Source organism: Mandrillus leucophaeus, unplaced genomic scaffold (assembly GCF_000951045.1).
Source record: "Mandrillus leucophaeus isolate KB7577 unplaced genomic scaffold, Mleu.le_1.0 Scaffold118, whole genome shotgun sequence".
NCBI lineage: Eukaryota > Metazoa > Chordata > Mammalia > Primates > Cercopithecidae > Mandrillus > Mandrillus leucophaeus.
The window spans coordinates 1,680,245-1,704,665 of record NW_012100098.1 but is presented as its reverse complement, the minus strand read 5'-3'; the positions used below and the strand labels follow the sequence as shown (position 1 = coordinate 1,704,665).

Sequence of the window (24,421 nt, the reverse complement as noted above, 5' to 3'; positions counted from 1 at the left end):
GCTGGAGAGACCCTGGCAAACCACTGGTGAAAGTCCAAGAGTCCAAAAGCTGAGGAACTCAGAGTCTGATGTTCGAGGGCAGGAAGCATCCAGCGCAGGAGGAGATGAAGGCCAGAAGACTCAGCAAGTCAGCTTCTTCCATCTTCTTCTGCCTGCTTTTTCTAGCCGAGCTGGCAGCCGATTAGATGGTGCCCAGCCACATTGAGGGTGGGTCTTCCTCTCCCAGTCCACTGACTCAAATTAAAAGTAATGGCAAAAACTGCAGTTGCTTTTGCAACAGCCTAATCTCTTTGCATCCTTCAGTCCAATCAAGTTCACACTTAATATTAACCATTATAAGTCCACCCCTTGCCAACTTGAATCCCTACACATCTCCTGAAATCATACTTAATATCCAAATAAATACAGTAATAAGGTCATAATTATGCCTAACATAATACAGCTGTCCTTCATACAACAAGAAGCACACTAATCCTTAACCTGAATGCTATTACATAAAGTTAACAACACTTAATGCTGATATGAAGTCAACAAATCTTACGTCACATGATAAAGGAAAAAGAAAACTAAAATGAAGATATTTTCCTAGTACAAGTATATACATGCACAAACATGTTCTTAACAAAATAAGGAGGAAATACTTACGACAACAGTCCTCATTTCTGCATCTGGTCACGTGGTAGTAGCTGGCATTGATGACTACCTTCTACTACTCATTCTATATTCACTTTGCCTTCAGCAAGCCCAGGGCTGGTTGTGGTTTTTAACCTGGTGGAGTGACCCAAATCTTCATTCCTAAAGGGTCTGGGGCATTTGTAGTCCTGCCTGGATTGGGCTGTTGTAGTTTCCCATTGACCTTAATCACAGGGCATGCTAATACTAAGAGACACCCTAAAGGATCTCCTGTATTCCATGCATACTCTTCCATACCTCCATTTTGGAGCAGTAGACTGATTTCATCTTGATTTTCTGGGTCAGTCACCCCAGCCAACACTATAACTCCCTTCTTAGACTGTTGACTTAGAGGTAGCCCAAAGTGGCTAGGTGGCAATCTTAACTTCAGGTTTCATGGAATCATTGTTGTGTTTCCTAGTGGCAGCATTCCTCCCTCTGGAACTAAGACTTCTAGGCCAGCAGAACATAATGTCGCAGGACCAGGAAGCAAAAATTTTGCTAGCCGGTCACTAGGGGTGATGGTGAGTGGTGCCACTTCCATTTCCACCCCTTGATTCCTGGACCCATGAATCCTGGCTGTGGGGGAAATAGTACCATATATTGGACACTGATTCAGAGCATACACAGCGTTCTGGAGAACTTTGCCCCAGCCCTGCAAAGTATTGTTACCTAGTTGGCATTGTAATCATGACTTCAAAAGGCCATTCCACCATTTTATCAATCCAGCTGCTTCAGGGTGATGGGGAACATGGTAAGACCAGTGAATTCCATGAGCATGAGCCCACTGCCGCACTTCCTTAGCCGTAAAGTGAGTGCCTTGGTCAGAAGCAATGCTGTGTGGAATACCATGACGGTGGGTAATGTATTCTGTGAGTCCACAGATGGTAGTCTTAGCAGAAGCACTGCTTGCAGGATAAGCAAACCCATATCCAGAGTAAGTGTCTGTTCTGGTGAGGACAAACCGCTGCCTTGTCCATGATGGAAGAAGTCCGATATAATCAGCCTGCCACCAAGTAGCTGGCTGATCACCCCGAGGAATGGTGCCATATTGAGGGCTCAGTGTTGGCCTCTGCTACTGGCAAACTGGACACTCAGCAGTGGCCATAACCAGGTCAGCCTTGATGAGTGGGAGTCCATGTTGGTGAGCCCATGCGTAACCTCCAGCCCTGCCACTATGGCCACTTTGTTCATGGGCCCATTGGGCAATGACGGGGTGGCTGGGGAAAGAGGCTGAGTGGTGTCCACAGAATGAATCATCCTATCCGCCTGATTATTAAAAGCCTCCTCTGCTGAGGTCACCCTTTGGTAAGCATTCATGTGGGACACAAATATCTTCATAGTTTGTGACCACTCAGAGAGGTCCATCCACATACCTCTTCCCCAAATTTGTCACCAATCATGCTTCTTTGAAGTCCCTGACCATCCAGCCAAACAATTTGCTACAGCCCATGAATCAGTATATAATTGCAAATCTGGCCATTTCTCCTTCCAAGCAAAGTGCACAACCAGGTGCACTGCTCGAAGTTCTGCCTGCTGGGAAGATTTCCCTTCACTGCTGTCCTTCAGGATGTCCTAGAAAGGGGCTATAGTGCTGCAGCTGTCCACTTTCGGGTGGTGCCTGCATTTCGTGCAGAACCATCTGTAAACTAGGCCCTAGTCTTCTCTTCTTCTGTCAGTTGATCATAGGGAACTCCCCATGAGGCCATCAGTGCAGGCTCCAGGAGAGAAGGCAGGGTGGCAGCAGTGGGGACCATGGGCATTTGAGCTACTTCCTCATGTAACCTACTTGTGCCTTTAGGACCTGCTCGAGCCCCATCAGGTGCATACCATTTCCATTTGATGATGGAATGCTGCTGTGCACACCCAACTTTATGGCTAGATGGATCAGAGAGCACCCAGTTCATGAGAGGCGGTTCAGGTCTCATGGTAACTGGGTGACCCATGGTCAAATGTTCAGTTTCCACCAAAGCCCAGTAACAGGCCAACAGCCGTCCCTCAAAAGGAGAGTAGTTATCTGCAGAAGATGGCAGGGCCTTGCTCCAAAATCCTAAAGACCTCCTCTGTGATTCATCTATGGGGGCCTACCAAAGGCTCTAAACAGCATCCCTATCTGTCACAGACACCTCAAGCACCATTGGATCTGCTGGGTCATGTGGTCCAAGTGGTGGCAGAGCAGCTTGCACGGCAGCCTGGACCTATTGCAGAGCCTTCTCCTGTTCTGAACCCCACTCAAAACTGGCAGCTTTTCAGGTCACTCAATAAATGGGCTGGAGTAACACACCCAAATGAGGAATGTGTGCCTCCAAAATCCAAATAGGCCCACTAGGCATTGTGACTCTTTCTTGGTTGTAGGAGGGGCCAAACGCAGCAACTTATCCTTCACCTTAGATGGAATATCTTGACAGACCCCTCACCACTGGACCCCTAGAAATTTCACTGAGGTAGAAGGTCCCTGAATTTTAGTCTGATTTATTTCCCATCCCCTGGCACGCAAATGTCTCACCAATAAGTCTAGTATGTTTGCTACTTCTCGCTCACCAGATCCAATCAGCATAATGTCATCAATGTAATGGACCATTGTGATATCTTGTGGAAGGAAAAGCGATCAAGATCTCTGCGAGCAAGATAATGACACAAAGCCAGGGAGTTTATATACCCCTGAGGTAGGACAGTAAAGATACATTGCTGGCCTTGCCAGCTGAAGGCAAATTGCTTCTGGTAGACCTTATGGACAGGAATGGATAAAAAGGCGTTTGCCAAATCAGTAGCTGCATACCAGGTACCAGGAGATGTGTTAATTTGCTGAAGCAATGAAACCACATCTGGTATAGCAACTGCAATTGGAGTCACCACTTGGTTCAGCTTATGATAATCCACTGTAATTCTCCAAGACCTGACTTCTGCACAGGCCAAATAGGAAAGTTGAACGGGGATGTGGTGGGAATCACCACTCCTGCATCTTTCAAGTCCTTGATGGTGGCACTTATCTCTGCAATCCCTCCAGGGATGCAGTATTGTTTTTGATTTACTGTTTTTCTAGGTAGAAGCAGCTCTAATGGCTTCCATTTGGCCTTTCCCACCATAATAGGCCTCACACTACCAGTCAGGGAGCCAATGTGGGGATTCTGCCAGCTGCTAAGTATGTGCCAATTACACATTCTGGCATGGGAAAATGACCACAGGATGAATCTGGGACCCACTGTAAGTCAGACCTGAGCTAAAACTTCATTAATTACCTGACCTCCATAAGCCCCTCCTCTAACTGGAGGACCACAATCATGTTTTGGGTCCCCTGGAATCAATGTCAGCTCAGAGCCAGTGTCCAGTGTCCAGTAGTCCCCAAAAAAGGACCAGTTACCCTGGTAAAAGGCTGGAGGTCTCCTTGGGGAAAATTGGGAGAAAGATTAACAGTATAAATTATCAGTAGTGTAGTGGGGTCCTTCCTCAAAGGGACCTGGCCTCCCCTTTATTCAAGGGGAATATTATTGTGAGTCTGTACACTGATTCAAGTCTGGAAATGGATTGAGGGGGCATGATTCTCTATTTTTATAATTCAAATTAGTCCTTTGTCCACTTGACCTGGAAGTTTTCTGCTTATACAAATTAAGAAAGAATGTAGTAGGCTTCCTATCAATTTCACTTCTAGGAACACCATGATTAATTAGCCAATGCCAGAGCTCTACACTAGTCAGACTATTCTGATTGCTGCTTTGCCTCTGCTACCCGTTATGGTAGCTACGCCCACCTTGCCTTTGACAGTTAAGTGCCCCCACTTGGCCCTTGCCACCTCGGGATCCAATTACTCCCATTGCATTTAAATTATCCAGTTGAGTGACTGTAGTTCCCACTGTAAGATCTGGCACACAGGGAAGAGCAATCACAGAGCTCTTCAAGGATGCAGGTGCTCCCCTCACAAATCTATTTTGCAAGGTATTAGTGAAGGGTATGTCTTCTGGACCCTACCAGTTGGGATGAGTAGGTTTAAGGTGACTAATCCACGCTAGCATTCCAATCTCCCTATACCTTTGGATCCCTTCCTCTACATTAAACCAAGGGAGATCAGGCATATCCAGCTCACTCACGGTGGGCCATCTTTCGATCCATGTTTCAGCTAACCAAGCAGATAAACTATTAGAACCTTTTTTAACTCCCCAAGCTGCAATATTAAATACAGAATCCCTGCTTAGTGGGCCCATATCAATAAATTCAACCTGATCCAACTTTATGTTCCTTCCACCATTGTCCTACAACCTTAATATCCATTCCCATCCCTGTTCTCCAGATTTCTGCTTATACAAATTAGAAAACTCCAGCAGGCCAGGCACCGTGGCTCATGCTTGTAATCCGAGCATTTTGGGAGGCTGAGGGGGGCGAATCACTTGAGGTCAGGAGTTCAAGACCAGCCTGGTCAATATGGTGAAACCCCATCTCTACTGAAAATACAAAAATTAGCCGGGCATAGTGGCATGCACCTGTAATCCCAGCTACTCGGGAGGCTGAGGCACAAGAATCACTTGAACCTGGGAGGTGGAGGTTGCAGTGAGTGGAGATTGCATCACTGCACTCTAGCCTGGGCGACAGAGCAAGACTCCATCTCAAAAAAAAAGAGAAAGAAGAAAAAAATCAAGCAGTTCTTTTGGAGTGTAGCTCATCTTGTGGGTCACACTCTGAACCTCACCTCTAGGGACCTGCCATGACTTGAGTCTAGTTACAGGTCTAGAAACAAATAGGGGTGTTGGGGGTGCGTTCAGAGGAGAATCAGCATTGTCTTGCCTGGCAACTGCCTCTGGGGAGACCACTGTTGCCTCAAGCATTGCAGGGTTAATCTCAGACAAATGTGGAAAGGCTGGTGGCAGCCTGGGTGAGGGAAGGAATATTGCCACCACTGGGGATGGGGAGGCTGTTTCCTCTGGCAAAAAAGGCTGTCAGAGTTTACAAGCTCAGTGTCCCCAGCTTCATCAGGGTCCTCCCACACATCCCTATTCCAAGTTGCAGAGTCCTGTTCTTTTCCAATCAATGCCCTCACTTTAACAATAGATACCGGCGGGGGCGGTGGTGTACGCCTGTAATCCCAGTACTTTGGGAGGCCAAGGCGGGCGCATCACGAGGTCAGGAGATCGAGACCATCCTGGCTAACACGGTGAAAACCCATCTCCACTAAAAAATACAAAAAAATTAGCCAGGCCTGGTGGCGGGTGCCCGTAGTCCCAGCTTCTTGGGAGGCTGAGGCAGGTGAATGGCGTGAACCCGGGAGGCGGAGCTTGCAGTGAGCCAAGATCGTGCCACTGCAGTCCAGCCTGCGTGACAGAGTGAGACTCTATCTCAAAAAAAGAAAAAAAAAATAGATACCTAGTGAGGCTGTGCATGCACCTTTCCTTGCAGGCCAGCCACTTGCATGATAACAGCTTGTGTCTGATTTTCTGTATTTTCAGCCACTTGCATGATAAGAGCTTGTGTCTGATTTTCTGCCATTTCAGCCCTTTGTCTATAGGAGATAAGACTCAGGGCAATCTTAGAAGACTTGAGGCTCAGTATGTGCTTCTGGAGCTGGGAGTTAGCATCCCTGAGCTCATCCTTTTCTTTCATCACTTTCTCCAGCAAACTTAGGAGCAACCAACCAACTTCATTATAGTCCTTGGTTCTCCACATAATCACTAAACTCTTTGCCTTTCAAGAGCGATGAATCATGAATATCAAATACCATCTATTTTGCAAAACTCCCTAAACAGTTCACACCAGGGACTATTAGTGTTCTCCATGCTATCAGAAGTAGAATCCTTCGCATTTTGGGGTCTAATCAGATTAAGCAGCCAACTCCAGAAACCCCAAAAGCAACTAAAGAAATCTATCCTTAAAATTCTGTTCCTCTAGGCCGGGCGCGGTGGCTCAAGCCTATAATCCTAGCACTTTGGGAGGCCGAGATGGGTGGATCACGAGGTCAGAAGATCGAGACCATCCTGGCGAACACGGTGAACTGTCTCTTATACACATCTAGATGTGTATAAGAGACAGGATCCGGCCACTGCACTCCAGCCCGGGCTACAGAGTGAGACTCCGTCTCAAAAAAAAAAAAAAAAAAAAATTCTGTTCCTCTAGAACCACTCCTGGTAACAAAATCCATCAGGGTTTTCTAGAGGGACAGAACTAATAGGATAGATGTGGTCTCACATGATCACAAGGTGAAGTCCCACAATAGGCCATCTGCAAACTGAGGAGCAAGGAAACCAGCAGTGGCTCAGTCCGAGTCCCAAATCCTCAAAAGTAGGGAAGCTGACAGTGCAGCCTTTGGTCTGTGGCCAAAGGCCCGAGAGCCCCTGTAAAACCACTGGTGTAAGTCCAAGGTCCAAAAGCCAAAGAACTTGGAGTCTGATGTTTGAGGGCAGGAAGCATCCAGCGCAGGAGGAGATGAAGGCTAGAAGACTCAGCAAGTCAGCTGCTTCCACCTTCTGCTTGCTTTTTTCTAGCCAAGCTGGCAGCCAATTAGATGGTGCCCAGCCACACTGAGGGTGGGTCTTCCTCTGCCAGCCCACTGACTCAAATGTTAATCTCCTCTGGCAACACCCAGAAACAATACTTTGCATCCTTCATTCCAATCAGGATGACAATATTAACTATCACAAGGAATTGGGGTAAAACTAGCTCTGAAACCACCTGCAGTACCCCTTAAATGGTGTTTCTACTGCCTACATTACTGTCTGCCCCATTTCTCTCCCTTTTTCTATGGGGACAAACACACATTCATCTTTCAAAACCTACCTCAGGCATCATCTTCTCTCTGAAGCCCTACTTGCCTACCATATATGGGCTGCAAGTATCACATATACTTGAATATATGTTACATAACCTGACTTATTTGGTCAGGTTATGATTTAATTGAGAGAGCTGAGAAATCATCATGGGTGGGTCCTGGCTAAGGTAGAGATTTTCTTGAAAGCTCAAATACCCCATGGAATTCTAGCTCCTGAAGAGGCTCCAAGAGGTTACCTGACCCACTCTCTGAACTTACTGCATCTTGTCTTTTCCTGAAAAGCTAAGATTCTTCAAAGGGGATTCTATAGCCTTGTGCAGTTAACTGCCCCAGTATTTATGCATTCTTATGATTGAGAAATGTTTCCTTAAATTAACTCCCTCATGTCAGCTGAAGCTCCCATTGTCTTGTTAGTGCCTGGACAGCAAGAGAAGGTACTGAACAAAGAGAACATGTCAGTGCCTTCCCTTCGGTTGTCATTTCCCAGACTTTTCGACTCCTCTTCCTTCCTTCTGTGGCCCCTCATTTGGGTTCCCTCATTGCTCTGTAGCTTTAAAGAACAAGTGGCCTGGTTGAGGCGAATCCCAGGATGAATATAACTAGAAAAAGGCTCCCTGATTTGTACACTTTCACCTTTTGCCTTTATATCCTAATGCCTTGGCATCTTTACCTGCTGATACTGGTTTCTTTTCTTTTTCTCCTTTTTTTTTTTTTTTTTTCTTTTTTTTAAGACAGAGTCTCTGCCTGTCTCCCCGGCTGGAGTGTGATCTCGGCTCACTGCAACCTCTGCCTCCCAGGCTCACGCAATTCTCCTGCCTCAGCCTCCTGAGTAGCTGGGGTTATAGGCATGTGCCACCGCACCCAGCTCACTTTTGTACCTTTTTTCTTTTTGAGACGGAGTCTCACTCTGTTGCCCAGGCCGGAGTGCAGTGGCGTGATCTCGGCTCACTGCAACCTCTGCCTCCCAGGTTCAAGCGATTCTTATGCCTCAGCCTGCCAAATAGCTGGAATTACAGGCATGTGCCACCACACTTGGCTAATTTTTTTGAATTTTTAGTAGAGACTGGGTTTTGCCATGTTGGCCAGGCTGGTCTTGAACTCCTAGCCTCAAGTGATCTGTCCACCTCAGCTTCCCGAAGTGCTGGACTACAGGCATCAGCCACTGCACCCAGCCTGATACTGGTTTCTGATTCACGACTTGCAGCACAAAATCTATCAGCTCAGAGTTGAAAGTCACTCCTGAGAGTCCCTTTAGTTTTCTAGGCTAGTTTGGTACACTAGGGAGGTAGGGCTATGCAAAACCAAAGATGTTCTTTCAGAGCAAAGAAGAAGATACTTTGAAAATTGCTAGCACTAGCAGAATAACTAAGACGTCAAAGTTAAAGGATAATGAGGTCATGAGGTGGAGCCAGGACCTCTCATTTACTGTTTGTAGATATGGAAATTTGATTCCATTGTGGATAATATTAGTAACCTCTTAGAAAATCATATGTGCACAAATCTGGAAAAAAAAAACTAATCATTCTTGAGTAGAAAAACAAGTAAATGAGGACCTATTCATAAAAGGGAATACCACTCAATTGTTAGAATGAATAATCTAAAATTATTTCAACATGAGGGATCAGTCTCACAATTGTAATGTTAAATCTCAAAAACAAGGTAGAGACCTAAATAGATGGACCTCAGAAGACAGATACAGCCTGGATGTGGCATTTCACACCTGTAATCCCAGCACTTTGGGAGGTTGAGGAGGGAGGATCGGACTGCTTGAACCCAGGCATTCAAGAACAGCCTGGGCAACATAGCAAGACCCCCATCTCTACAAAATGTTTAAACTAAATAAATAAGACAGATATAGTATGATTTCCTAACCATAGTAGGAAATTATATATATATAGGATTCTTACATAGTAAATCTATAAACACACACACTAGAATGATACATACCATCTTCAGGATTGTGGATGCTTCATCTGGGAATGATGAAAGAGGAAGAAAAATTGGCAAAATGCTAGCCTGTATTAAATCTTTGCTCCATCCCAGTTACTCGGGAGGTCTGAGGTAGGAGGATCACTTGAGCCAAGAAGTTTGAGACCAGCCTGGGCAACATAGCAAGACCCCATCTCAAAACAAAAAACAGCATCAAAAAACAAATTTGTGTGTTAGTTATGCAGTGTTTGGCACATAGGTGTCTATTTTATTGTCTACTTTTCTGTATGTTTAAAACGTCACTTTTTTTTTTTTTTTTTTTTTGGAGACAGGAGTCTTGTTCTGTCACCAAGGCTGGAGTGCAGTGGCATGATCTCGGCTTACTGCAACCTCCACCTGCCGGGTTCAAGTGATCCTTGTGCCTCTGCCTCCCAAGTAGCTGGAATTACAGATGTGCACCACCATGCCCAGCTAATTTTTTATTTTCAGTAGAAACAGGGTTTCACCATGTTGGCCAGGCTGGTCTCCAACTCCTGGCCTCAAGTAATCCACCTGCCTTGGCCTCCCAAAGTGCTGGGATTACAGGCGTGAGCCACCATGCCCAGCCAGAATGTCACTTTTTGAGAGTTCAGACTGAATAGTAAGGCACTTATTCTGCAAAGCCCTTTGAACCTAAGGGTTCCACAGTGCCAGGTAAAAAAAGTAAAGAGAAAGGGTGTCTCCAATCTCAATAACATAACGTCTTCTATTCCTCTTCTTAGGAATGTTCCTGGCAGATATAATTGAGAAATACTTTGTTTCCCCAACCCTATTCCGAGTCATCCGATTGGCCCGTATTGGGCGCATCTTGCGTCTGATCAAAGGTGCCAAAGGGATTCGTACCCTGCTCTTTGCCTTAATGATGTCCTTGCCTGCCCTGTTCAACATCGGCCTTCTGCTCTTCCTGGTCATGTTCATCTTCTCCATTTTTGGGATGTCCAATTTTGCATATGTGAAGCACGAGGCTGGTATTGATGACATGTTCAACTTTGAGACATTTGGCAACAGCATGATCTGCCTGTTTCAAATCACAACCTCAGCTGGTTGGGATGGCCTGCTGCTGCCCATCCTAAACCGCCCCCCTGACTGCAGCCTAGATAAGGAACACCCAGGGAGTGGCTTTAAGGGAGATTGTGGGAACCCCTCAGTGGGCATCTTCTTCTTTGTAAGCTACATCATCATCTCCTTCCTAATTGTCGTGAACATGTACATTGCCATCATCCTGGAGAACTTCAGTGTAGCCACAGAGGAAAGTGCAGACCCTCTGAGTGAGGATGACTTTGAGACCTTCTATGAGATCTGGGAGAAGTTCGACCCTGATGCTACCCAGTTCATTGAGTACTGTAAGCTGGCAGACTTTGCAGATGCCTTGGAGCATCCTCTCCGAGTGCCCAAGCCCAATACCATTGAGCTCATCGCTATGGATCTGCCAATGGTGAGCGGGGATCGCATCCACTGCTTGGACATCCTTTTTGCCTTCACCAAGCGGGTCCTGGGAGATAGCGGGGAGTTGGACATCCTGCGGCAGCAGATGGAAGAGCGGTTCGTGGCATCCAATCCTTCCAAAGTGTCTTACGAGCCAATCACAACCACGCTGCGCCGCAAGCAGGAGGAGGTATCCGCGGTGGTCCTGCAGCGTGCCTACCGGGGACATTTGGCAAGGCGGGGCTTCATCTGCAAAAAGACAACTTCTAATAAGCTGGAGAATGGAGGCACACACCGGGAGAAAAAAGAGAGCACCCCATCTACAGCCTCCCTCCCGTCCTATGACAGTGTAACTAAACCTGAAAAGGAGAAACAGCAGCGGGCAGAGGAAGGAAGAAGGGAAAGAACCAAAAGACAAAAAGAGGTCAGAGAATCCAAGTGTTAGAGGAGAACAAAAATTCAGTATTATACAGATCTAAAACTCGCAAGTGAAAGATTGTTTACAAACTTCCTGAATATTATCAATGCAGAACAGCTGTGGAGACTCTAACCTGAAGATCTATACCAAACGTCGTCCGCTTACCACGTAACACAGCTGCATCTTGAGCAGTGACCTGCCAAGGGCAAAGGACCCCGCTCCCTAGACTCACAGATTTTCTAATGCTTGGGCAGGTGGTTACTGCATGTTCCACATCAGTCAATGCAACTTAGGACAAAACTAACCAGATACAGAAACAGAAGAAAGGCTGCCGGGACCAGCATATTTCCGTTGCAGCCAAATGGATTTTATTTTTTCATTTTATTGATTCTCAGAAGCAGAAGGCATCACTTTAAAAGTTCGTTTGTTCATGCAAACTATATTTGCATTCTTACATTAGTTAAGCTAAGCAGCAAAAAGAAAACACACACACACACTCACATTTAGCCCATGTCATTTAATTGTCAGTTTCTTTGACATAAAGCGCATCTTCTCCACATGGGCTTCACATGGTTTGGAGATGGGTGGGGGAAAACAATCAGGTTTCTTCAGGCTGAGGAGGACTTGCTCAGGCCGATTCCAAACATTGTGCTCGTTCAATGCGTAGAAATGATTTGCATGATGGCATGCCGTGATCAGAAGTCATGCATGAGATCCATACACCACAGGACATTACTAATCTAGTCCCTTGCATTGGGTCAGCCTTTGGACAGGACCCAGCCCTGCACCGTTCACTGTATTTGGAGAAAATGGTAAGAGTTCCATACCGGCTATAATTCTTTATTATGAGTTCTTAAAAGTCCTTCATACACCTTCTGGGTAGGGAAACAACCAACTAATTGACTAACACCACCACCAACAAAAAACAAACCCAATCCAACAAGCAGATGGATCCGTTGCGTGTATATGTTTAACAGACATCTCTAACATACAGCCATTGTTGCACATTTTGCAAGATGAACTATTTAATGCTGCTCTGTGTCCAGTACATGGGGGAGACTTTGATCCCAAATGGCTTGTACTATTTATGTCACTGTAAAACCAAATCCTAGGGCTAAAAAAAAAATTCATTTGTATCTTGCAGTATTTACGATGATCGTTTAGCCTTCATACTGGAGAACTGACACTTATTTGGGATAGAGATAAAAGTGCTATTCAAAGTAGCACCAGTTATCTCTAGGGGTAATTTGGGGAACTTAAAACGACCTTTCATTGGGAGTTATGGGGTGCTCATTTCATTTCGTATCATGTCCTCTGCATTGTGGCTTTCTCCAGGCATGGGTCGATACCGCGAGGGGTTCAGATATTCTGAACTGGCCTCTCTCTTCTGCAGAGGGGTCGTCGCGTACTCACACACTGCATGGCTCCCCCTGCCTCCATCACATTTCTCCACTGAGCAGGGCTTCCCTTGCCCACAGAGGTGGGTGAGGGTAGCAGCACTGGGGTTACGGCTGTGATTTCCTTCATTTATTATTAGAATAATAGTCACTGGTGGGACCTGAGGTAGAGATGGAGCCGCCTCTGAACCAAGCTCACTTGGTTTCTTTACTGCACTTGTTTTCATGAGAAAGCAATTTAATATTAATTCTTTAGGATGTTCCAGCTTCCCCCAGCGCATTCCCTTGCAGCCAGTTTTGCAGTCTGCTTAGCGACCTGCCCATTGTCACTGAAGTGTGGCTTCTGGGGGAGCATCATTTCTTCCATTCCATCTCCTGCTTTAGGAAAGACAGTTTTCAGTCCAGGGGTTTCTCATCTAATGACTGGATTTCAAAGCCAAGATGCTGCAGTTGAATGTGTCAGTAAGTCTATACAAAGAGTGAAAAGAGACTTTAGCATGTGAACCAAATCAAAATAACTTCTTCCTGAACCATACACTAGAGGGGGAAGAACCACCAACCCATAATCAGACACACCGATCTGCCTTGCAGTAGAAGCACTTTGAAGGTAATTTCACAGTCCACCTGACTAGTTTTGCATAGAACAAACCACAGTAAGTCGGTAAGCAGAGCTTTCTATCTTGTTGGACCACTAGAAACTCTGTCCAGCTCTCTCAAGCGTGCTTCTGCAGCAGCACCCGTAGAATTTTTGTACTACACCCAATACCAGACTGGGAAGGCATCTCTTTCAGTGACCCTGCTAACTGCTAGGATGAATGTATAGTAACATGTACAGGCTACATTGTAAACAGCACAAAACAGAAGCTGACATGTGTGGTTATTCTTTTTAAGAGAATTATAAATACTGTAATATAATTTTATTTTATTGGCATGCCTTTTTGTAAATATAAATTATTAACTTATTAAATAGGAAATGGCTTCTGGCTTATGCCATTGTCATGTTTATTTTTATTTTTTATACTTTTCTTTCTTCTTAGAACTTAGATGCTGTCAGCCAATGTACATCCCCAAACCAGACAGACAGACAAAAAATTTTTTATTGCTAATGGTCTTTTCCAAAACAACAAAAAATATATATTTTTGTTCCAATGTGCAATAAATTCTAACCACGTCTATGCAAGATTTGGCTAAACTTAATAATTGTTCTTAGGTCTTGAGATGGGCGACAGAGCTGTAAGATCCCGCTAAGTACGCCATGTGCTCATGCTAGTGATGTCATTAAGCTACTAGAGCATAGTGATGAGATTTTTCTGAGATGTAACCGTTTCCCTCCGCTAGCTCCTGACCCCAGCCCAATAGGCTGTCTCCTCAGTAACACATGGGCCTTGGTATCTGGCACCCATCAGCCAGCCTCATAGGAAAGAAGCCACCTCCGCTGTATTTGAAGTTTCACTTAAAAAAAAAAAAAAAAAAATTTTCCCACCTTTTTATCCTTCACCCACTGTCCTTCCACCTGCTCACTCACTCTCTCACCCATCCTGCTCCACACTTCTTTGGTAGTAAATGACACCATCACCAGCAGTTTACACCCGCAGTTAACAGGCATTGAACTGAAAGAATCAGCGATGACGTTTGTGTGCATCTTCGCTGAGTGGGTAAGTGGCAACGCTTTGCCAAATATTAACGAAGCCAATCAAAAAGCAGCAGCAGCCACAGTATCACTGCACATATATATAGATATATATAAATATAATATAAATATTTATTTTTTGTAGCCAGGTCCTTGGTGCAGTATTTATACTCCACAATCCACCTTTTAAAAAAAGGACAAAAAGCAAAAAGATGTGTGATGCTGTTAATTTAAAACGCAGAGCCAAAGCCACTGAGCAGCAGCTGACATGGTTGCTGGTTTGTGTGTGAAAAACATTTTTCCCCTCTTCTTTCCTTAACCTCCTTGTTGCTTAGGATGAGGAGACTGTGTAATTTAAAGCAGAGGATGAGAGGAGGAAGAAACTTCCATGTTAACATGGCCTACTCTCACTCCTTTCTAAACGAGCCACTTTTGGCGTCAGAAGTTGACTGGAGAGAGAGAAAAAAACAAACTCCCAGTCAAAGCTCCTAAAGCGACAGTGCCCAGAGTTCTTTTATTTTTGCTGCAACCAACGTAAACCTGTAAAAGACCAACAGTGAAGATTAGTGTATTAGTGAATGCATGGAGGCCAATGCTGCCCTAATGAGACGTGATAAAAAGTCCATCACTCCTCTAAGCCTAAAGGAAACAAAATAAAAATGACCCTTTTTACTGTACAAGGGAAGCCTGTCTTGGTGTGTTTGTTGCTTGACTATCCCAATTCTTGAGTCCTGGGAGGGGTCTGGGAATTGGGACCTTAGCACATTTGGGGAAAAGGGGCATGGAGGGAAGACAAATCAAAGGGGCTCTCGCAAAGTTCTGGCTGAGAAGGAGAGATTGGAAGAAAAGCAAGGTCCTGACCCCCCAGATCCCCACTCACCCATTGCATGTGGCATTCCCCACTACTGGCCGGTGCTTAGAGGCCCATAAAACCCCTCCTCACCTAATCCACCTGGCAGAGCCCTCAGAGATGATGTCAGCCAACCCAGCTGGACTGGCCTTACTTCTGCCTTTTTCACCTGTATGTTTAAAAAAAAAAAACCTACCCCCAGGCCCCAAAGCTAGGGCATGCGCGATGCCCAACAGCCTCCACTCTGCAAGCTCATACTGGGCCCTGCCCTCCATCACCCCAGACAGGCCCATAGACAAGGGCCGGTCTCCTTCACATTTCTGTGGGGGTGGGGGCACCCTTCCCCTTCCTTCTCTCCCTGTCCTCCTCTGGGGACATCCCTCTCTAGGCCTAGGCCATGTCTCCTGGTTCAGGAACACACTCTCAGGAGGATCTCGAAGTGCCCACTCTAGTCCGCTCCAGTAGCTGCACTCTGGAGCGAGATGGCTGGTAGGTCAGTCCCCATCCTCCTCCCCTCGGCCCCCAGCCTCCAGGCCTGCTGTGGAGGTGAGACCGCCATGGGTCATGACTTTGTGACTTGAGACCTGGGCATCTTCTGTAATGATGCCTCTTTCTTTTCTCAGATGTTGCCCACAGTTTAGCAAAAAGCTTTGTTCATTTTCAGGTACCCCCCCACCCCCTAAAGAATTGGCTGCAACTTGCCAGCCAGGGGGACATCAGGAGAGAAGAGGAAGTCTGGGTTGGGAGGGGCCCAAGTTTTGCAACAGAGTTTCCATTGTTCAGCTCTGTGCTTTCTTGGATTCCCTTTCCAAGATTACCATTTCCTCCATTAAAACTCCTGAGGCACCCCCTGCCCCTGCCCCCCACTGCTGTTTGCTGTACATAGAGGCTAAGTGGGGTGGGGTGGGTGGGTGTGCACATGTGTGTGTGTGTGTGAAGAATGTATATAGGTAAAGGGGAGTGTGGTCCAGTGGTTCCAGAAAAGGGACAGAACTCCTGTGTTCTATCCCTAGCTTGACCGCTGGCTCGCTGTGTGGCCTTGGGCAAGTCACTTAACCTCTCTGTGCCTCAGTTTCCCCATCTGTAAAATGGGGATAATAATACTGACCTACCTCACAGGGGTGTTGTGAGGCTTTAACTAAATGTTTTGTAAAGCGTTTTGAGATACAGAGGCAAAGGCGCTAGGGAAGGGCAAAGTATTATTGGACTTAAGGAAGCTGAAATGGTACCATAAATGCTGCTATTCTGAGAGCCATTTTAAACTGCACTGCTCCAACCACCCCCGCTTCTCATCACCAGGACAGCAGGTCGAGAAAATGACTTTCCTTTCACTTGCTTCTGGGGTTTGTGATTATTCAAGACAATTTTTCCCCTTGCTGTATCTCCTTCCCTCACCTCCTCGACTTGTTCCCTGTTCTGTTTATGCGGAAATGGCAGAAATGCTTGAGAAATGAGAATGTGTAAGTGGATTGGAAGTTTATAGTATGAAATTTCAATTTTACTTTGTACTGTACATCTTTTTACTTTAGAATTTGCAATAAAGGGTTACGTCAATCTTGTTTTCAACTCTCCTCTTGGACTGGCCTGTCATTCTGTCATTGCCCTCACACTGAAGCCCAAGGTGGACAGGCGCCACCACCTCGCAGGATCCCTGTGGCAGGGACAGAGTCTGCGTGAGGGCTCACCCTGGCTCAGCCCCTTGGCTGGGCAGGCAGTGCCCGAGCCACTCCCAGGTGTGTGGGAAAGGTTTGGGATTTCACTCAGCGTGTCAGGAGGCCTTGCCTGAGGTGGGCAGCACTTTGGAGGCAGCGCCCTGCACGTGGGCACACCCCTCTGTAGTGGTGCTGCCTCTGCACACTCCAGCAGATCCCCAGAGCAGCCCCGAGGGGGAACTGCCCATCTTGTTCTGGTCCCCATCATGTTTTTCAAGCCCCTTATTGCACACACACCTTTCATTCTGGAGCTCAAACTTTCAGGTCAGAGGGCCGTAGGTTCGAGAACATGACTATGCCACGAACTAGCTGTGGCAGAGTTTCCGCATGTGTGATGGAGACAATACCTTCTCCCTTGGGTTTTGAAAAGTACATCAAATAATGTATGTAACTGGTTAGCATGAGGCCTTGGCACACAGTGCTCAATAAGTGGTAACTCTTCGTGGAAGAATAATTGCAAGATAAGAAGGAATCTGCCTGGCGCGGTGGCTCACTCCTGTAATCCCAGCACTCTGGGAGGCCCAGGCGGGTGGATCACTTGAGCCCAAGAGTTGGAGACCAGCTTGGCCAACAAGGCGAAACACCGTCTCTACTAAAAACACAAAAATTAATGGGGCGTGGTTGCGCACGCCTGTATTCCCAGCTACTCAGGAGGCTGAGACAGGAGAATCGCTTTAATCCTTGAACCCGGGAGGCGGAGGTTGCAGTGAGCAGAGATCACACCACTGCCCTCCAGCCTGGGCGACAGAGCGAGGCTCCATCTTAAAAAAAAAAAAAAAAAAAAAAAAAAATAAGCTGACAAGAATTGGTTGGTGCACCTGCCACCCTGGGGCCTGGTACCTGAGCCCCTCTTCCACCGGCAGTCCCACGAGTTTTGCTGCTCCTTTCCATCGAATTAACAAACTCTGCCCTTTCGGTATTTCATAACGTTTATAAACCGTCCAAAGCACCACTCTCCCAAGACTGGGCTCCCATTTTACAGCTGAGGGCAGGGGCACTGTGAGGTGAGGGAGAATCTGGCCCATTTGCAGCCCAGGCTCCCGGGGGTGCGCCCCGCTCTTTAGGAAGGAGTGGCTTTGTTTCCCAACAGCTCTGCACCGTGACGAGCGGGCTGGGGCTGCCAGGCCACGCCTCGTCGCCGTCGCCTCCGGTGATCCACAGCGTGAGCAGGACGAGCAGCGCCCCGGTGCCCAGCGCCCCCACGAAACCGGTGAGGAGGCCGAGCGCCAGCGGCCCCGCCCAACCCATGGGGCTCCGCTCATACAGGGGCTGCGGCAGGCGCTCCACAATCAGCTCCAGGGCGTCCCAGTCCCGCGCTGAAACCGCGGCACGCCGGGGGCGCACGGCCGGGGCAAGGGCCACGCGGGCGGCGCCGCTGGGCTGCTGCAGGAAGCGCTGCCCAAACTTGCGCAGCTGCAGCGTCGCCTGCTGGTGGAGGTTCTTGCCCAGCTCCCTCGCCACGTCGGGGCGGCCGCTGCGCCGCAGGGCCCGGGCCAGGCGGTCCCAGGACAGGGACGCGGCCTGGGGGGCCAGCCAGGCCGCCAGCGCCTCCCGGCAGCCGTCGGACACCTCTCCGGGCCCGGCTGCCCGGCCTGCCGGGTTCTCGGCAGCCTCTCGCCGCCGCCGCCGCCGCCGCCGCGGGCTCGGAGACCCGGACGTGGTGTTGAGCGGCTCGGGCCGCGCCAGCCGGTCCTCAGAAAGCCGGGACAACTCGCCCTCCACGTCGGGCTCGGGCGCCTCCAGGAGCGACCGGAAATGGCCGCACTCCTCCGGGGTCAGCAGTTCGGCCAGACGGACGGCTGCGTGAGGGCCCATAGCGTCCACGGCCCCTGCCGGAGCCCACGCCCAAACCCAGAGCGCCAGGACGAAGGCGCCCGCCGGAGTCCGCGCCTCCATCCCTAGCGGGAACCAGGGACCGAGGACTGTGTAGGGACGGGGACGGGCTCCGAGCGCCCCCGGTGAGCCGTGGGGGAGGGGTTCCGAACGCCTACGGATTGTGGGAGGGAGGAGGCTCCGAACACCCGGGAAGCCAAGTGGAGGAGGGCATTGGGGACGAGGGGGCTGCCAACACCCAGCGACGGAGACAGGGACTCAGACATGGCACTTGTTGGAGGGTCTCACGAACTGGGATAAGAGGGCTTGCAACCCAGGAAGGGGGTTCTCAGCCCCCCAGGAGGCTAGGATTCTGGGCCTTTACATTGTAGCTCCTGCCCTAGGCCTCCTAGTACCCACTAATACCTCAAACTGAACAAGTTACCAACATCTCTTCTAATTCATGTACTCCCTAACCCCTCCCCTCTTTACCAGACTCCCTAGACCCCTTGCTCTCCATTAACCTCGATATTCAATCAATTCCTACATTCTCTTTTTTTCTTTTCTTTTTGTGCAGATGGGGGTCTTGCTATGTTGCCCAGGATGGTCTCCAACTCCAGCCTCCGCCTCTGCCACCACCTCCCAAAGTGCTGGGATTACAGGAATGAGCCACCGTGCCTGGCCTCAATTCCTAAATTCTCTTTTTGTCTACCAAATACTAACGTTTAGTATTTATTAAATGAATCCATCATCCCATTCCGCCACTCCGGTGCGAGTCCAAACCCTCCTCCTCTCTTGCTAGTCCTCCAGCCCCCATCACTGCCCCCACACACTGGGGCCCTGCCTACCTGTACTTACTCCATTTCTCCCAAGGAAGCTTGGCTCTGGCTCTCCTGATCGCGGCCTGCACTCCTCCTGCTGTCAGGCGCCTTTGGGAAGCCCTCCCTGACTCTGAGTCACACCCCTTAGTGGTGTCCCCATTAGGGACTCCTCCTGTCTGCCCCACAGCACACTGCAGCTGGGCCTGTGTACTGTCTCCTCCACTAGACTGCAAGGTCCATACATTGTCCCCATGGCAACTAGAGCATAATAAAGTGTTCAGTAAAGATTTGTTGAGTCAATGTGTGTATTTTTTGGTTTTTTAAGAGACAGGGTCTCCCTCTGTTGCCCAGGCTGGTCTCAAACTCCTGGGCTCAAGGGATCCTCCTGCTTCAGCCTCCCAATGTACAAGGATTACAGGCATGAGCCACCATGCAGGGCCATTGTGTGAATTCTTAACTTGCAAATCAGTGCTGTCTTCAGCCCCCTAAATTCCCACAAAGGCTTCATCATGGAGCCCCAGCTCCTAACAGGGCAAGGAAGGCCCTCCATGGTGAGGTCCCTGCTGACTCCTCCAGCCTCACTCCTCTGATTCCTGCCCTCACTATCTTGTAACACATCAAGGCTCGTGGCACAGCACATAAGATACAGTTTCCAGCCTCCATACTTTGCCCAACTATCCCCCTCCCCTCCCATGTAGGAAGTTTTCCTGATACCCCACCAAGACCATCACAAGTCAGGATCTTTTCTGGACGTTCTTTCTGTTTGTGTTTTGTTTTGTTTTGAATCAGAGTCTCCCTCTGTCACCCAAGCTGGAGTGCAGCGGCATGATCTTGGCGCACTGCAACCTCAGCCTCCCAGGTTCAAGTAATTCTTGTGCTTCAACCTCCCAAGTAGCTTGGACTACAGGCACACACCACCACGCCCAGCTAATTTTTGTATTTTTAGTAGAGACTGGGTTTCACCATGTTGGCCAGGCTGGTCTCGAACTCCTGACCTCAAGTGATCCATCCACCCTGGCCTCCCAAAGTACTGTGATTACAGACATAAGCCACCATGCCCCCAGCCATTTTTTGGCATTCTTAAGACAACCTGTGCATCCTCCACCAGGGCACTCATCTGGAAATTAGAGGACTTATTCAACAAACATCTATTCAATGTCTTCTGTGTACCAGATAATTGCACTAGGCGTATGAATATAAAGGCCAATTTGATGTAGTCCCTCACCCCCAGTAGCTTTATCCAGTTGCATTTTTAAATGATCAATTTCTGAGCTTTTCCCACCTAGACATGGGCTCCAAGAATAGCAGCTGTGCTTGACCCCTTCTGTATCCTCAGTGCCAGGCCCAATGTTGCACACAGTAAGGTGCAAAATAGAGGAGTGGGGCCAGGTGGGTCTGGACCTCCAAGGGCTGAGAGGTTTGTGGTAATGGACTCTGGGGCAGTGTCTTAGAGCCCCCACCTCCAGGCACACTCACATTCGTGTCCTCTTTGCTTTGCAGGGTCTCCCTGGTGCTCACTCTGCCTCCTGTATGTGTGCAGTGAGCCACAGCAGGGAGCCCGGGTGCACCACTCCCCTGTGCTCTTGCGCATGCTCAACAGTCTTGCCTAGAGTATTCAAGGACCTAGGAGTTGTGGGTCCAAATCCCTCATGGGCATCTCTACAGAGCTTTTTCAGCAAGTGTTTCTTCCTAGGTTGTTTAGTCTCCCAGTTTCTGATGAGCTGTCACAGATAGAGTTAGGGGACTGATGGATGGGGGGATGGTAGACAAAGGACACCACGTGACCTGAAACACTAGAACTCGGCCGTCTCCACACCCCGCCCTCCGCCCACTTTATCTCCACTGAGAACGGAATACAAGTATAACCCTAGCTGTTTTCAATGAAGGCTGCTGCAGGTTCTGGATGGCCCCTCCCTCTCTTCAGCACCCCCCCTCCTCCATGCATTCATTCGTTCACTCATTCAACAAACATGTGAGCCCTTCCTTGCCCCCCTATTTTGTGGCTCTGCGGATACGATGAGCCTGTCCCAGAGTTGTGTGTCAGAGCTCAGAATGGCAGGAAGGCCCCTTACCCATGGCTTCTCCCCCATAGCCTCAGTGCCCGTTCCCGTAGGTACTCGCTGTATCACAGTGAGTCACAGGAGTCCTTGCTCCTTGTTACTAAGGGACTAGGAACACCCCGCCCAGAGCACCGGCAGACCTGGGTGTCCAGACATCTCCCAGAGGGATCCCACTGCTCCCAAGAAATCTTCTGCAAACCACATGTCATCGCTTTAATACTGTGTAATACTTTCTTTTAAAATACAGTCTCTTCTGAGGTAGACAGACCACAACTGCAGAGCATCGTCAGACAGGAGCTAAATACGTCCATGTACAACACGCAGCAAAATGAGGTAGAAATGGTTACAGCGGGAGGAGAGGATCCCAGCCCCAGTCTGGGTAGAGGAAGGGGAGAGGCCAGCTCGGAAGTCACCCTCCCCACTCCCTGCCCCTGGATTCTTTGGTATGCCTCCCCCCCAACATTACCAGAGCTGGACCGGCCCTTCCCCTACCCACCCCAGAGCCCTTGAGGTAGGTGCCACTAGGCTGGGGGCAGTCTCCTTGTGCAAAGCTCCCCAAGCCTGGGGAACAGGAGCCTAGTAGAGGAAGCAGTGGGGACTCCACCTCTCAGAGCTCCCTGCCTCTTGAAGGGAAGGCTGGGATCCCACCCCAACTTCCCTGACACCCTCCATCCCCCCACCCCCCTATACATACACACCTGAGAGAGAACCCCTCACTCCATGCTCCCTCCGAGGGTCTTTTGCAGCCTGCAGCTGTGACCCTGCAGCCCACTGCTTCTGAGGCACCAAAGCCCTGCGGGCGGCTGGCTCCAAAGAGGGGGTCAGAAAGCGACAGGGGGTCGGGAGGAAGCAGAGCAGCCTTCCGGTCAGCACTCCTAGGCCAGCACAGGCCCTGGGTGCCAGGGCCCCTGAAACGTCCCCCACAGACACCCTTCCAGCCAGGAGGGGAGGCAGTAGACTCTAGGAAATGCACGGGCAGGCAGGGAACTGGAAGGGAGACTGAGGTGGGAGAGAGAAAAAGTGGTGGGGCGGGGCGTGCCCCCTGCTTTGGACAAAGATCAGAGTTATGAAATGGGCTGGGGGTGGTGGGAGCAAACTGCTAAAGCCTCATCAAGGTAAAACTGGTGGGAAGGAGAGAAATACGGTTCTCGGTAGGGTTCCAAACCTAGTGGAAAGTTCGGGCAGGACTGAGACTAAGCCCCCAAGGTCAGAGAAAACACCCCTGCCCATCTCCCTCACCCTCTCCCAGCCCTGGAGCTCCAGACCTAGGACTCCGGGGGAAGGGGGGAGACACATTTTCTCACAGATCCCCCCAAGTAAGGGATGCTCACTCCTTCTCAGAGCCTCCAGCAGAGGAGGCTGAGGTCCAGTAGCTGATTTTGTGGCCAGACTGTCTACCCAGATGGAATCCTCCCCAGTCACCGGGGACTTCTGCCAAGGCAGGGCCAGGGGACGTGACCTTTCTGGAGACTTTCTGCTTAGGTCACCTTCCCATTTGGGCCCTCCCAGCCTACTTTCTGGGTCTCGGGAACGAATTGGGCAAGGGCAGCCTAACTCTGGATAGCCCTTCACAGAAAACACTCAGCGGAGGGGTTGGGTGGGGCAGGGGGTGGGGAGCGGCAGGAGAGAAATAAAGCCTCCCCTCTCTCAAACCCCACATTCATGCCTAGGCCTCAGACCCTGGGGAGGAAGCCCTTAGGAATACATTCTGCTTCTGACCAGGATTAGCTGGGGTTTCACTGAGGCCTCTGGGTCTTCCTCTCCCCTTCCCCATAAGTCTCATTTTTTGAGTGTCTGGGAGAATGTGCTCCCCTGGATGGAGTGGGAGGGTTGGGGTGGGGGAGAACAGGTGTGAGGGGCACACAGGAGAGCAGCCAAAGTCTAACATTCTTTCTGAGGTCAGTTTCTTCCTGAGTTGTCAAAAGAAAAAGAAAAACAGCAAATTCTACACATTTTACAAAAATAAGCCTAAAATATGAAACAAGCTACATTTCTGGGATCTCCCCTCAAAAACAAACAAAAACTCCCCTTCTTTAGGGTTTTTTTCCTTGATCCCCCTAGACCCTAGGTTTCAGATGGGTACAGGGGTAACCCTCCTCCCCTCCTCCTCAGCCCATGGGCCTCCAGAGCTCCTGCAAAGAGCCACTGCAGTCCAAGTAAGAACAGAAGGCATGGAGAGGCATTAAAGCTCAGGGACAAAAAGGCGAGGGACGCTGGAAAGCCAGGGATGGAGACAGAAGCACAGAGGGTGAGGGAGGGAGAGCTGGGGAGGGAGGGGCAGGAGAGAAACAGGGCCAGCATTGCGGGGAGGGCTGTCAGCGACAAAGCAAAAGGGAGAGAAAACCAAGAGAATGCAGAGAATGGGATGGAGATAGTGAGGGAGAAGGAGGGTGCCATTCAGATAGCGAGGAGACAAAAGCGTTGTGGCAAGAGAGCAGGAGTTCCTAAGGCCCCGGGTGCCAGCCCATGCCGGATCTGCCCGGTCCGCCGGGCGGAGATGGCGAGCTTCCAGTCCACAATAAATAGAAAAAACCTGAGTACACGGCGCATATGGCATCTATCTGCCTGGCAGAAGCATTTTCCTTACCACGAAAAAAAAAAAATCCACCAGCAGACCCCCTCCTGACCTCCATCCCACATTCACCACTCTGGCCCCTGCCAGCCGGGTTTAGTCAGCGACATCCCTCCCACGCGGAGGCGGCGGGGACGGAGGGACGGCGGCTCCCGCGGCCTCCACCGCGCGCCGTCAGTGTCCGGAGCCGTACATTTTGTCCCACTCCACGAACGAGTCCAGTTCCTTGGCGGAGGCCCTAGGGCCCATTTTGGACAGCGCTGCCTCCAAGTCCTTGTAGGAGAGGGGGCGCTGCAGCCCCGGGAGGCCCGCCCCGGCCGCCGCCTGCTGGCA

General features: G+C 49.3%; 2 protein-coding genes across 5 annotated transcripts in view; one reads left to right on the top strand and one right to left on the bottom strand.

Moving 5' to 3' along the window:
- Positions 1–16,682, top strand: part of SCN8A (sodium channel, voltage gated, type VIII alpha subunit) — a 145,507-nt gene extending 128,825 nt beyond the window's left edge. For 2 of the 4 annotated variants that reach the window (XM_012002450.1, XM_012002441.1), the window contains one exon: positions 10,114–16,682. In XM_012002450.1, coding sequence (XP_011857840.1) covers positions 10,114–11,261 — 1,148 coding nt within the window. In that variant the 3' untranslated portion in view covers positions 11,262–16,682. The remainder of the gene's footprint in view (positions 1–10,113) is intronic. The other 2 variants (XM_012002432.1, XM_012002423.1) reach the window with 1 other exon arrangement.
- Positions 16,683–23,580: 6,898 nt separating this feature from the next.
- FIGNL2 (fidgetin-like 2) overlaps positions 23,581–24,421 on the bottom strand; it is a 2,620-nt gene continuing 1,779 nt past the window's right edge. The window contains 3 exon segments of the mRNA XM_011965118.1: positions 23,581–23,818; positions 23,820–23,960; positions 24,282–24,412. Coding sequence (XP_011820508.1) covers positions 23,581–23,818; positions 23,820–23,960; positions 24,282–24,412 — 510 coding nt within the window.